General features: G+C 37.1%; 1 protein-coding gene across 1 annotated transcript; it reads left to right on the top strand.

Moving 5' to 3' along the window:
• Positions 1-1706: 1706 nt before the first annotated feature.
• Positions 1707-14087, top strand: LOC147499127 (uncharacterized). The gene is made up of 3 exons (XM_086563423.1): positions 1707-2219; positions 8270-10656; positions 13405-14087. The coding sequence occupies exons 1-2, from the start codon at positions 1836-1838 to the stop codon at positions 10040-10042; spliced, it is 2157 nt and encodes a 718-aa protein (XP_086419549.1). The 5' UTR covers positions 1707-1835; the 3' UTR covers positions 10043-10656; positions 13405-14087.
• Positions 14088-14332: the final 245 nt, after the last annotated feature.

Here is a 14332-nt window from a genome sequence, read left to right as displayed (position 1 = left end):
TTATTCTTTATGACGACCATTGTGATTGCAATTCCATCACTGTTTTTCTATTCCGCACTAATCATGCCATGCCTGCACGAATGTGAAGACAAGAGTATAAACATCTGACTGGTGAAGGTAATATGAATCGAGGTGGAAGGATGGCTATTGTGGAAAGCTGCGAACGACTTAAACAGATGGATGGAGGTAAGCAAGTGCAACCCCCCGTGAACATTTATCCAAATTCTTTTCAAGAACGACTCCTCAATTTTGTATACAATGGAACTCAAAGATCTAGACATCTAGTATATCCAGATCAAGAGGGTCTTGAAGTCTCTTCTCTTTCCATGGCACTTCTTGAGAGAATTGGGACCTTTTCCATACCAAAAAAGCTTACAAAATCTCCAGAACATACTTTTGGTGAAGCATATGAAATCATTCATTCCATCGATACTAGAATCAACGCGGGAAGCCTAAGAAATAAAATGAAATCCAAGCTGCAAAAGCTGTGTTGATAGGTAATGGTCCTCCTGAAATTAGTGAAAATCCTGATCTTTCTGAACTGAAACGTGCACTTCTAGCATATTGCATTTATATTTTGCGCAATTACCAAATGCTATATTCAAGTATGTGACAGAGATCCCTGCCGAGGAGTTTGAAGAGAGGGTAAGACATGCCTTGCAAATGCTTTTAAAGATAGAATCATTGGAGGCTGAAGTTCAATGGTCATTTCCTACCGGAACCAACATTTCAAGCTTGATAAAACTGTGTCTACCCTTAATTGTTAGTTTTAATTTGAGTCATGGGATTTAATGTATTTACATCGTTTCTATAATGCAAGGTTCTAAAACTGTTCCATGTGATTTTCAGATTTCAGTAGATTCTTTGTATCGTTACAATGTGCCTTAAGTTATGCCAGGAAAGAAACATTATGATTTGCATACCAAGTCAACGCCGAGATGCTCCAATTTGATGATTCTATCAATCAAGAACTGAGGCACTATTTCAATGACTTCAGATTATGTCATGTCATCTCTAGTTAACATATAGCCTGCCTGCATAAAACTAGGAGTATTGTGTTGTATAAAAAACAAACAAAATCATGATTAGATAGTAGTTTACAAGGAACTTTGTATTTGACCTCTCCACAGGTCTTCCCCTGAGATAAAACTATTGGCGTGCAAAGAAGCTAAACTATTTGCATGAGTTACTACCCTAAAGGTCTTCACTTTAACGGTAAATAATTAGACTCGTCTTTCACTATCAGTAACAACTCTCTTCTCATGTGATCAATTGAGGATCACATAAACGCCATAACATATCTTCCCATAATTATGTAATGAGGGGCATGGAATCATCAGTTCTAGTTATCTAGCAGCTTAATGAGCAAGATTGACAATTTAATCCAACTTCTTGCTAAACAGTTGTTCATCGTACACCCAAGCTACCTTTTCCTAGCAGTTGCTAGGCAAACCTTCATGCGGTCGATCATGCCTAACAGCCTTAGATCAGAGTTACTCGACTCATTGCCTTGAGGAAAGTTGTTAGAAGGAAAAAGTCATTTTAAATATTTGCGATGGTCTAACAATTAAATATCCAGGGCTTTAACTGGGGAAGTTGCATAGATAATATATCTTACATCAGACAGTGTAAGGAATTGAGCAGAATGAGTCTTCAACTTGACTTTACATGTAAATTAAACTATAAATGCCAACAAATATTCTAAGTTTAAAATTGAGGTACATAGCACTCTGACATTGAATTCATAAAATATGATTGGAGTTCCTTCCATTTGGCATGATACATAGATAACTATTTTAAGCTTACATTGCGAGGCAGATCAAGAAGAAAGAACGATGGCAAAAGGTTGCATCAACGGAAAGCTAGATGAATCCAAGTACTCTTCTCCCGTTCCAGTGATCGGTTTGTACATAGCAGCAGGTTCTTTGGTATGTTTGTTATTCATGCTTGGTGATATTATAGCCGCAGTTCGTCACAAGAAAGGCTGGATACCATGCCGGCTTTTCTCACTTAACTCTGTTACTTTAACCCTTCTTTCTATATGCGCAAAACTGCCAGTGGACTTAACAACGCCCATGCCCAGTGCCAAAGACCAACTTTCAAAGCTCACTGGAACTACTTTCATATGTATTTCAATGTGTTTCCTCAATCCTTCAATAGGAGACAACAGAGAATCTGAATGTTTGATGTGTTGGAATCTCTTGTGTATTTCTAAATACTAGTGTGTGTGTGCAAAGTGGAGGAGATGAACAAATGGTATTCTCGCCACTTTAGTGCATAGTAGATAGTCCCACATTGGTTATCCACCACATCGGGTGGGGTTTGGGCCCTGGGCTTGGGCTTCATTGTTGTGGGTAGTGGTTTGACCAATAGCCTAAACTTGTTTTGCCTTTTTCGAAAGCAGCAAGTTTCAAAGTTGTTCTATTAGGAGTTGGTCTCTCTTTCTCCTAACCTCTATAAATAGGACTGTGAGTCCATAGAGAAAATAGACTTGATCGAAACTCAACTCGAGAAACGTAAAACTCAAAACCGTCCTTTTCTTCTTCTCTTCTTCTTCGGCCGCCCGAGAGGCGTTATATTCTTTGTTCTAGAGGGTAGTCTGTTCTAGTGCAAAGTCAGGCTGCTGTTAACCATTGAATCGTGAGGAAGACGCCACTTGCTTGCCTTTCGCACCATTGGAAGCGGGCTTAAATCTTTCCTTAAGGATGACCCTAATCCGCGCCTTGGTTATTCCCAGTTATTGCTGTCCTTGTTTCTTTATTGCTACTGTTCCTTCTGTTCTATTTTAGTTGCTGTGATCATTCAACTATTCTAACAATCTTAAGGAAAGAGTTTTGTAGTAGAATAAAGGAGAGTGCTTTAATACGGCAATCAAAAGATAAGTCTTTTACTTTGAATTATTTTTGTGTTATTGTGTTATGACTTTAGAAATTTTCTAATAATTTCGTTTTTGTTAGGGAAACCAATTAAAGATTCAATATTTATTGATCTTTTGTGGTTTATCAAACCCTATATGGTTGTAGACCTTTCTCTTACGTTTGTGGGAGTCAAATATGAGATTTCTATCAAGAAAAACGTCAAAGTTCATCTTTTTGACTGCTGCGTCACTCGTTACGGAAACTGCTATAACTTTCAGCTCAGAACTCGGTTTTGCAATCCACTTTTTGGGTTGAAAAGCTGATGCAAAGAGCTTTCCAGTGGTATAAGGCTTGATACCCAATTTTTCATGAGCTGGTTCAGAATTACAGTTCTTTTGAACTGTTTTTTCTAGGAGGAAAATATGGTAATCCGATTTTTCAATCGGTTAGGTATCGTATTCTTTCACTCTTTGCAATTCTTTTGGTTTGATTATATGGTGATATTCTTGCCTTGAGTTGCATGCTAGTTTTTCTTAGGAGGGAAATCCCTAAGCTTAAACTTCTTTAATAACCTAGTCAACAAATTATACGTGTTTATCACTGAGGAATTAATTGGTTTGACTAGAAGTAGTTTGATATTAATTTTCTTTGTACATATGTAGATGTATGTAGATGGTCTAAGAGAGACCTTAAGATAGTTAATCTCAACCACACTCAAATCTTGGATAGTAATTATAATGTATTCAATGCATAATTGCTTATCTTTATTGAGTGAACGTGTTGTTAGACGATGGTTATAATTGTACTGTTGTGAAAATACATGTTAGATGAAGTAACTTGTAGCTTATATCCAATATAGCATATGTTAAAGTTGTGTAGCATGCTAGTTTTGGATATTAATCATCGTGGATTTACTTTTTAAACTTGGATAATAGTTTATTGGTAAATTTTTCTAGTTGAAGACATTAATGGATTGAGCCATTAGATGTTGTGGTAGTACTTGAGGTCTTGTTGATAGGGTATTCTATCTTACTTGAGCTCATATAAAAAGAGGAAGTGGAGTCCTCAGTTGTTTTGCATATTCAGTGGCTAGATTTGCTTAAATATTGTATACTTTTTGTTGTGAGGGGTACAGTTAAAAGTTTACTTTTCCCGAACCTATGATATGATATTTACCATGTTTGGCATGAATGCATTATTTAACATTGACATGAAGTTTAACCATGTCATATATTATTAAGTAATGAGCATCGTTGTCTACGAGAGGAAACAATATGGGAAACAATCAATATCCTCTTAAACCTAATTTAGTCAAGGAGATGTAAGGTAATGGTTTGTCTTCTTAGACAATATCCTCCAGTGACTATTTTAGACAAGGAGATGTAACGCTTGTAGATTGTCTTATTAGGCATTATCCTCCTATGACTATGGATAAATAGCCAAGGATGTGATGTACAAGTCGTGGATTGTCTCCCCTATGACAGTTGGAATGTTGAATGATGAAAAGAAGGATGATAATGATATTATCTCGGGTAAAACCTTTTTCATCTAATTCTTCTATTATTTAAAATTCATTTGAATCACTTGTGGATTTCCTTTCATATAGATAGCATGAACATAATATGACTATGTTTAATATGATCTAGAATCATAGACTTAAGTAAAAGTATATTCTTGTCATAAGAGTGCATTTTATTGTTGTTGTTTCTTTTAGTGTTTGTAGCGGTATAATGTGTTTTGCATGTAAGTTTGATTAGGTTGAGTAACTATTGAATCGTGGGGGTAGTGACCCATATGCATGACAATCGTTTTACCATAGTTCATCTCACAAGATAATTGGAAAGACATCGAACTACAAAGTATGGAAAGGTCTTGGGCCTATCTAAAAATGTTTCAAAATGTGGGGGTGTCTTGCCAAGGCTATTGTGAATGAATCTAAAAAAAGAAATATATATATTTTTTTGAGACCTAGAATTATCAAGTAGATGTTCATTGGTGAAACTCATAATAGTGATGTTTGTTTTCAGTTGTCATGAGTGATAACAATTTTGTAGATACCACACTATTATTGAATGTCTTATATGCTAATTTTATTTGAGGTTGTGCTTTCCGAGAAATTGGCATAGAGTGGTTGAATGTTCATAATGAACTACATAAGATAATCCCATTATTTCTGCACAAGAAATTTGGAAGACTATCAATAAGTATTTCCACCATTAACGGTGATGATGTTTATATGTTTCTTAAGGAAGATTCATTAACCTATAAGGAAGTTGTGCTATCTATGAGAAGTGTCTTTTTGAAGGATACAACTCCTCTAAACTGGACTCTTGATTTATTGGGGGATCTATAGGTTGAATTGGATCTTCAAGAGAAAACTAAAAGCGTGATAGTTGTATTGCAAAATACAATGTTAATAATAATAGCCAAGGGGTTTCAATGGAGACAAAATTTATACTATTTTGACACCTTGCTCATATAACTAGAATTTCTTCTACAGAATTCTAAAGACTCTAGTTGAGTAGTTGTGCGGAACTACAATACCAAGTAGTACCAGGTGATGAGCTGAAGGTATACAATTTAGTTAAATCTTTGTATGAGTTGATTCAAGCGCCTATAAATGGCATGAGCAATTCAACAACATATTAGTGTCATATGGATGTCAAAGTACCGTTGTTGAAAAAAAAAAAAAAAATGTGTACTTTCTTTAGAGCAAAGCAAGACATATGTGTTAATCTCTCTTTGTTTAGATGATTTAATATCATGAGTGCTAGCATTGAGAATGTGTATGAGACAGAGAAATTCCTATTTGAAACACGTCATAAACCGTCATTGAAAATGATAGTTTATTATGTTGTTAAACTCATTTCTGAATCGCTATATTCAGGTTGTCAAGATGTTGACGCGTTTGAATATGGTTGAAGGCCACAGCAGTACCTTAAACCGACCGGCCGGATGGTATAGGGGAATTTTGGGCAATGAATTGAATGACCGTGAATATAGGAATTAAAACTCATGTTGGTCTCATTATATTGTTATAGCACTTAGTAGAAATATTTTTCATTGAAAAGTATGAGTATTATGATAGTAAGCATGTGTTAACACATTTTGTGGCAAATATCCATCTTATGAAAAATAATCTCCTTGTGTTTTCTCATACTAAATATGTCAATATCATTGGTAGCCAATTGTACTTGATGGATAATGTATGTGAGACATGACATTGCCTACATTAATGGCATCCGAAATGATAACCCATTGTGTCCTTATAAGGAACTTTGATGTATATTGTCGATTATCCAAGTACTATAGCAGAGCCATTGATTATGGACCGATATTTAGTAGATTTCCATCATTGTTAGAAGGGTAATATGTTATAAACCTGGATCCAAAGAATGTTTATGTGTTTACCTTTGGTGGAAATTGAGTGTCTTGGATATCATCCAAGCTAATCGCCTTTAGAAAAGGCATGTGATGATCTTTGAGTGGGTTAGCAACCTCTTGGCAAATCTTCCCATTGGCTCTAAAAAACCTCGATGTGTATATGCTTTTGTAACTTCTCATTGCAATAGCTAAGACATGTTATCTTATGTGCAATGGGAAAAGAATACATGTAAGTTGAGATATAACTTAATCAAGCAACCGCTAGAGATTATGTTAGGTTGGACTTAGTTTGGCCACATGTCTAATTGCACCACTTCTTTGGAGGCAAGTGGTTATAACGTCGAGGGGATGGGACTTTTGCCTTAGATAGAGGGCTTACACTTGACGGGCAACCCCACCTATGTGATTGGAGATCCCATGAATTAGGTTCAAAGGAAAAACAAGTCACCTCGCCGCCTCCGGTATGCTATTGTCTTTCTTTGAGGCCCCCCCACCCTATGACTAGATAGCATTATTGTATACTTTGTATAACTTGAATAGCAATGAGAAAAGGTCGAAGTTATTTTACTCTTTAATGGAATCCATAGTCCATTATTTTTATGAGATAGTGTATTCTAACCGCTATGTACACTTGATGGATATCCACCTACGTGAATGTAGAACTGAATTCGGTTCTTATGAGTATTCGGCAAGTACTCTAGAGCATTCACATAACACAAAGCAAATAAGGGCCAAAAAGCGCAAATAACACCTTGAAACGGGCATATAATGAAAGAGCAATGTGGGTGCATGTCCTCTATTTTACTACAAGGGAATGTTGGTTCAAAGATTTTTTAATCCACCACTTTCACGTATTATAAGACATGTTACCCTATGACCGTTCAATCGTAAAAGCACCGGTATCTTATGCATTGTTTTTTTCGATTCTCTCGGCATTTCGTTAACCCATTTCTTTTGTAATATCCTATTCCAAAATAGTGGGGACTATTAGTATTTTGAAATAGTGGGGGATTGTTGGAATCTCTTGTGTATTTCTAAATACTAGTGTGTGTGCAAAGTGGAGGAGATGAACAAATGGTATTCTCGCCACTTTAGTGCATAGTAGATAGTCCCACATTGGTTATCCACCACATCGGGTAGGGTTCGGGGGGCTTGGGCTTCTTGTTGTGGGTAGTGGTTTGACCAATAGCCTAAACTTGTTTTGCCTTTTCTTGAGCGAAGTTTGATTGTTCTATTAGGAGTTGGTCTCTCTTTCTCCTAACCTCTATAAATAGGACTGTGAGTCCATAGAAAATAGACTTGATCGAAACTCAACTCGAGAAACGAAAACTCAAACCAGTCCTTTTTTCTTCTTCTTCTTCTTCCGTGTCCGCCCAGAGAGAGTTATATTCTTTGTTCTAGAGGGTAGTGCCGTTCTAGTGCAAAGTGCATTAACCATTGCAGTGTCGGCTCATCCTTAAGGTGAAATAGGCGACCGCCCAAGGCCCACACTCGAAAAAGGCCTAGTAAAGTTTGGTATGTGTATAATTACGCACTATCAAAAAGAAATTTCCTAGAAAATAGGAGTTTGATTCACACAAAAGCCTTAAATTCCACGAAAACATGGACTTTAATTTCAATCATTCAACTAAACTCTCGATAAATAGGCCTCTCTAATTGATTGAATCACTCTTAAACATCTTCGGTGTATAATCTACATAGAATCCTATAAACTAGGCATTCATAGTAATAAATAATTCTATAAGAATCTTCTTATAGAAGAAGTCTCGTTTAGATTGTTCAAGGCTTTTTGATTTTTTTAAGGCCTCACTTGGGTCCCTGCCTTAGGCCTCGAGGTTGGGTTGAGCCGCCGAACCATTGAATCTGTGAGGAAGACGCCATTTGTTGCCTTTCTCGCACCATTGGAAGGGCTGAAATCTTTCCTTAAGGGACTGACCCTAATCCGCGCCTTGGTTATTCCCAGTTATTGCTGTCCTTGTTTCTTTATTGCTACTGTTCCTTCTGTTCTACTTTAGTTGCTGTGATCATTCAACTATTCTAACATGATGAACTTGGCTGCCTTAAGCATCTTGGTAGTAACTATCATGGTCAATATCTGTATGCAGATATCCACCGGCGTGATATATCTCTTTGTTAATGAGCATATTATAATCATGTGTATTATGATTGTATTGCTTTGGGCTCAGTGGTACTCTGCTACAAATATCAATTGCCTGAAGGAGTTGTCGCTTGATTTCAATAAGAGTCTCTTTACCAAGGGGGAGCTTTTCCTTGGCAAAAAAATACGCCCAATAAAATATACCTCAAAGCAGAGTCTCTACAGGCAACTTTATACCAAAACCAAACCTTCTGTTGATCCTAATGAAAAATTCATTACCAAGGTGGAAGGAAGTTTGTTGCAACGATTGAAAGTAAGTTATTTATATGGTTTTGACTCCCATCCTCAGTTTAGGATATGTAGGAATCCCTGCTATACTATTGTGGCTGGGTGTTGCTTATTTTCATTTGTTGTTCTAATTCAAGCTACATATAGATCTCTATTTCTGAAGAAATTCAAGGATTGTGGAGGAGTTTCCACTTATAGTTGGTCGATTTGGATAATAGTCATGACCCAGCTTCTGACCATCATATCCGGAAGCCTTGCTGCCAGCTTTAGATGGTTTACACTAGCCTTCGAACTTAAGTCAGCAGATATAGGCTCGGGCAAGGAAAAAGCAAACAATTTGATCAGAAACAACCCGATCTTAGGAGCTCGTTCATGGGTTATGTGTGGTTATTACCTTGAAGTAGTAGGTCAATTCATGCTCTTTGTTTTCTATCTTGTCAGTATTATGATGCTATCCCCGTTCGTGGTGATAAGAAGTTGGTGCTTGAACAAATATGATAACAAAGAGCAGATACAAGAGTTCAAACATCTGATTGGGATAAGGGAAAAGCAGTTGGATGGATGGACGGTGCGGAAAGCCTCGAAGGACATCAACAGATGGACAGAGGTAGGCAAAATAGAACCTCCAATATCACTGTCTCAAGTTCTTTCAAGAAAAAGTCCTTCTCAACAATTACACACCAGGCAAGTCAAAGATCTTGTTTATCCTGGCAAAGAGGGTATTGAAGTGTCTTCTCTTTCAATGGTGCTGCTTGTAAGAATCGCAACGTTTTCCATACCAAATAAGCTAACCAAACCTCTAGAACAAACTTTTGGTGAAGCTTATGAAGCCATTGATTTTATAGAAACTAGAATCAACTCTAGAAGCCTAAAAAACCGAAAGAAGTACAAGCTGACAAAAGCTGTGTGGATAGGAAGTGGTTTCCATTCTCTTCCCAAAATTACTGAAAGATATGGTACTCTTTCGGAATTTAATCGAGCATGTGCTATCATCAAAGAATTGAAGAATACCAAGCGTACTGATTTTGTATGGAAAGAAGTTGGCGCCATCACGGACTTAATCCACCAGGGACAGTACAAGACAATCGAGGATCTATATAATCGTATAGAGCAAATATTTATTGACCTGTTGCATTTATTGTTAGCTCAATTACCAAATGCTATATTCAAAGAAATAACTGAGAGCCCTGCCGAAGAGTTTGAACAGAGAGTAAGATTTGCCTTGAAACTGCTTTCTAAGATTGAACCGTTAGAGAGTCAAGTTCAATGGTCATTTCCTACTGGATGCAATATTTCGAGTTTGATAACCCTTCTAGTCCTTCCTACCCAGAGTCAAGTTACGGGTGATGGCCATTCCGATGTTTTGTCCTGTCATCCCTCCCTCCATGGTGATGTAATTGTTCAAGTTGAATAAACAGAATAATGTAAATTTTCACGTACTGAGTAATATGGCTTAAGAGACTTGATTTTCCTAGCAAAGTACTAAAACTGTTGGGCCTTTACATCAGCTACCTTTTCCTAGCAGTTGCTAGGCAAATTTTCATGCCGGCCAAACAGAGATTAAATCAAAGTAATTTGACTCATTGACTTGAGGAAAGTTGTTGGAAAGATAGTCACTATAAATTCAGGGTTTTTTTTTTTTCGATAAAAAAATGTAGCATTCTGGGCTTTAACAGGGGAAGTTGCATAAATAATGTATCTTGTATTAAACAACGTTAGGAATTGACAGGATGAGCCATCAACTTGACTTTACACGTAAAATAAATTACAACTGACCCGTGTTCAGCTTGCCAATCTGTTAAACCTAAAACTGAGGCATAACAGTACTCTGACAGTGACTTCATAAAAAATGATTGGAATTCCATCCATTTGTCACGATATATAGAGAACCCTTTAAGGTTACATAGTGAGGCAGATCGATTGAGAAGAAAGAAAATGGCAAATGGTTGCATCAACGGAGAGCTAGATGAAGCCAAGTATGCTTCTCTTGTTCCAGTGATAGGCTTGTACATAGCAGCAGGCTCTTCGGTATGTTTGTTATTCATGCTCTATGATATTATAATCGCATCTCGTTACAAGAAGGGATGGATACCATGCCGGCTTTTCTCACTTAACTCTGTTACTTTAACCCTGCTTTCCATATGCGCAAAACTTCCAGTGGACTTAACGACGCCTATGCCCAGTGCCAAAGACCAACTTTCAAAACTCACTGGAACTACATTGATATGCATTTCAATGGGTTTCCTCAATCCTTCAGTAGGAGACAACAGAAAATCCGAATGTTTGACAAACATGGTTGCCTTGAGCATCTTGGTAATCACTATCATGGTCAATATCTGTATGCAGATATCCACCGGCGTGATATATCTCTTTGTTAATGAGCATATCATAATCATGTGTATTATGGTAGTATTGCTTTGGGCCCAGTGGTACTCTGCTATGAATATCAATAGCCTAAAGGAGTTGTCGCTCGATTTCAATAAGAATCTCTTTACCAAGGGGGAACTTTCCCTTGGCAAAAAAATACGCCCAATAAAATATACCTCAAAACAGAGTTTGTACAGGCAACTCTACACCAAACCTTCTGTTGATCCTGACGAAAAACTCATTACCAAGGTGGAAGGAAGTATGTTACAGAGATTGAAAGTAAGTTATTTATATGGTTTTGACTCCAATCCTCAGTTCAGCATATGTAGGCATGACTACTATTCTATTGTGGCTGGGTGCTGCTTAACTTCTATTGTTGTTCTAATTCAAGCCACACATAGATCTTTAATTCTGAGGAAAACCAAGGTTTGTGGAGGAGTTTCCGATTATGATCGGTCAATTTGGCTAATAGTCATGATCCAGATTATCACCAACATTTCAGGATGCCTTGCCGTCTGCTTTAGATGGTTCACACTTGCTTTTGTACTCAAGTCAGCAGATACAAGCTCGGTCGATATACAAGCAAATACATTGATAAGAAATAACCCGATCATATTAGGAGGTCGTTTATGGGTTGTGTGTGGTTTCTACCTTAAACTAGTGGTTGACGTCGTGCTCTCCGTCTTCTGTGTAGCATTTCTTTTTATGCTATCCCCGTTCTTGTTCGCAAGACGTTGTTGCTTGCACAAATATGATAACAGAGAGCAGATGCAAGAGTTCACACACCTGATTGGGATAAGGGAAAAGCAGTTGGATGGATGGACGGTGTGGAAAGCCTTGAAGGACATCGACAGATTGGTTGAGGTAGGTAAAAGCAAACCTCCAATATCTCTGTCTCAAGTTCTTTCAAGAAAAAGTCCTTCTCGACAATTACATAGCATGCAACTAAAAGATTTAGTTTATCCTGACAAAGCGGGTATTGAAGTGTCTTCTCTAGCAATGGCGCTGCTTGTAAAAATTGCGACATTTTCCATACCAAATAAGCTAACCAAACCACTAGAACAAACTTTTCGTGAAGCTTATACCATCATTGATTTTATTGAAACTAGAACCAACTCTAGAAGCCTAAAAAATCGAACGAAATCCAAGCTCGCAAAAGCTGTGTTGATTGGTAATAGTTTTGAGCCCCTTCGCGGAATTATTAAAAAATATGGTACTCTTTCTGAATTCAATCGCGCACGTGCAATCATCACAGAATTGAAGAATACGAAGCGTACAGATTTTGTATGGAAAGAAGTTGGCGCCATCACAGACTTGATCCATCGTCGACGATACAAAACAGTTGAGGATCTATATAATCATATGGAACAAATATTTGTTGACATGTTGCATATATTTCTAGCTGAATTACCAAATGCTATATTCAAAGAAATAACTGAGAGCCCTGCCGAAGAGTTTGAACAGAGAGTAAGATTTGCCTTGAAACTGCTTTCTAAGATTGAATCATTAGAGAGTCAAGTTCAATGGTCATTTCCTACTGGATGCAACATTTCGAGTTTGATAACCCCTCTAGTCCCTGCTACCCAGAGTCAAAGTCACACACTAACGGTAAATAATGTTGGTGGAAGTATGCCTCTTCAAGTTACGAGCGATGGCCATCCCAATATTTCGTCCTGTCATCCCTCCCTCCATGGTGATGTAATTGTTCAGGTTGAATAAACAGAAAGAATATATATAGTGTGTTTATATGGATTATAAGACTGTATTTTTTATTTTATTTATTTATTTTCGAATATGATAATGAGACGTTTGTATTAGTCCTCAAAGGTTTTAGGATTGGACTGGTGGATTGTTTTAGAAGGCGTTTGAGGCGTACGCCTCGAGGCGCGTCTCAAGGTGAGGCGGACCTAAAACACCCCAAAGGCATTGAGTAAGGCGTTTATGCAATGGAAGCATACGCTTCAGTGTGTGAGGCGTTCTTGAAGTGTACACCTCAGGCGTAAGCCTCCATCGCAAAAAATTTAGACCATCACCTTTTTGTTTTTTTGTTTTTTTGTTTTTTTTAAGTAGACATCAACTTGAAATAGTATCAAATATTATTGATGTACTAAAATCCTTAACATTCCGTAAGTACTTTAACTCGTAAACTTTCTTTATTCAATCTAAGTATTCCCTCTGATCTTGTTCTTACTTCGATCTGTATCTGCGATCACTTGTGCATCTACTAAAGCAGTACGCACAGCAAGATCATCTGCATTTTGATCAAGTAAATCACATTTCCTGACACCAAGTTTTCGAGCAATGTATTCAACAGCAGTATCCTGGCGCATAAACAAACTGTTCTATGCCTGTGTGTCTCCACTAATCCACTTATCTTCTGACTCAGTCCTTCCTACATACTTGTCTCAGGTGCTTAAAATATTTGGACGTCGAGCTAGCAGCAACAGCCCTTCCAGAAGATTTTTTTCTCATCTGCTCGTTCAGAATGTAATAATCTGTCTTGGAAGACTGAATTGTCTAATTCATCAAGCGATTTAACTGCAGATTCAGGATGCACACAGAGTACGGAAGCTTGACCTTTGGACCGTTTCATATCTTTAACACGTACAGACTCGCCAAATATTTTGAAGAATTTTGTAAGGCATTCCAATATCTCAGACAAACTAGACCCGACATTAGTTATTGTGTGAATAAAGTGTCTCAAATCATAATTGGAGTGGCTGTTAAGTGAATCTTACGATATTATGGACATATGGGTTGTTTTTCTCTATAAAATCATCAGTCCAAGTCCATGCTTTCACGGATGCAGACTAGGCAGGTTACTGTAAGCAGGATAGTATTGTTATTTACTTTTGTTAATTCTGTAATTAACTTATTGCTCTTTTAGGACTCCTTTTATATTTGAACTAGTAAATGGGCACATGCGTTGCACGTACTAGAAAAGAAGATTTGGGTGGAGCAATCAAAGGAATGAACGTATGTAAATTAGTAACATATTACATTTGTTTGGATAGATATATTATGTAACATGGTTTAGATTAATACAGATCAAGGTATGACATAAAACTTCAATAAGAAAAAACACTTCAATATGCTAGTTGTGTTCTTTGTCTACTTTGATTTTTGTTGCGCTGCCATATTGCGAGTAAATATATTCGAAAAGGTATTTAACTGCCTGTTACTTAGTCAATATATAATTATTAGTGCATATGCCACAAACTAATTTACCAAAAAAATAGGTATTATGTTGATGAAGTTAATCTTTGTGCTGCTGGTTGTGTAATTATCTTGTCGAACATCTATATGTGATTGAGGAACATTGTTGGATTCATATGAG

Source organism: Coptis chinensis, chromosome 5 (genome assembly GCF_015680905.1).
Source record: "Coptis chinensis isolate HL-2020 chromosome 5, ASM1568090v1, whole genome shotgun sequence".
In the NCBI taxonomy this organism is placed as follows: Eukaryota; Viridiplantae; Streptophyta; class Magnoliopsida; order Ranunculales; family Ranunculaceae; genus Coptis; species Coptis chinensis.
Note: the sequence above shows the minus strand (reverse complement) of the source record. Positions and strands in the feature narration are given on the sequence as shown.

Bases quoted from the DNA above. Each gene is read 5' to 3' on its own strand.
- LOC147499127 (XM_086563423.1), top strand. From the start codon at position 1,836: ATGGCAAAAGGTTGCATCAACGGAAAGCTAGATGAATCCAAGTACTCT. The intron at 2,220-8,269 runs TAGTGTGTGTGT...TTGCTGTGATCA, and splicing joins TCTTGTGTATTTCTAAATAC to TTCAACTATTCTAACATGAT.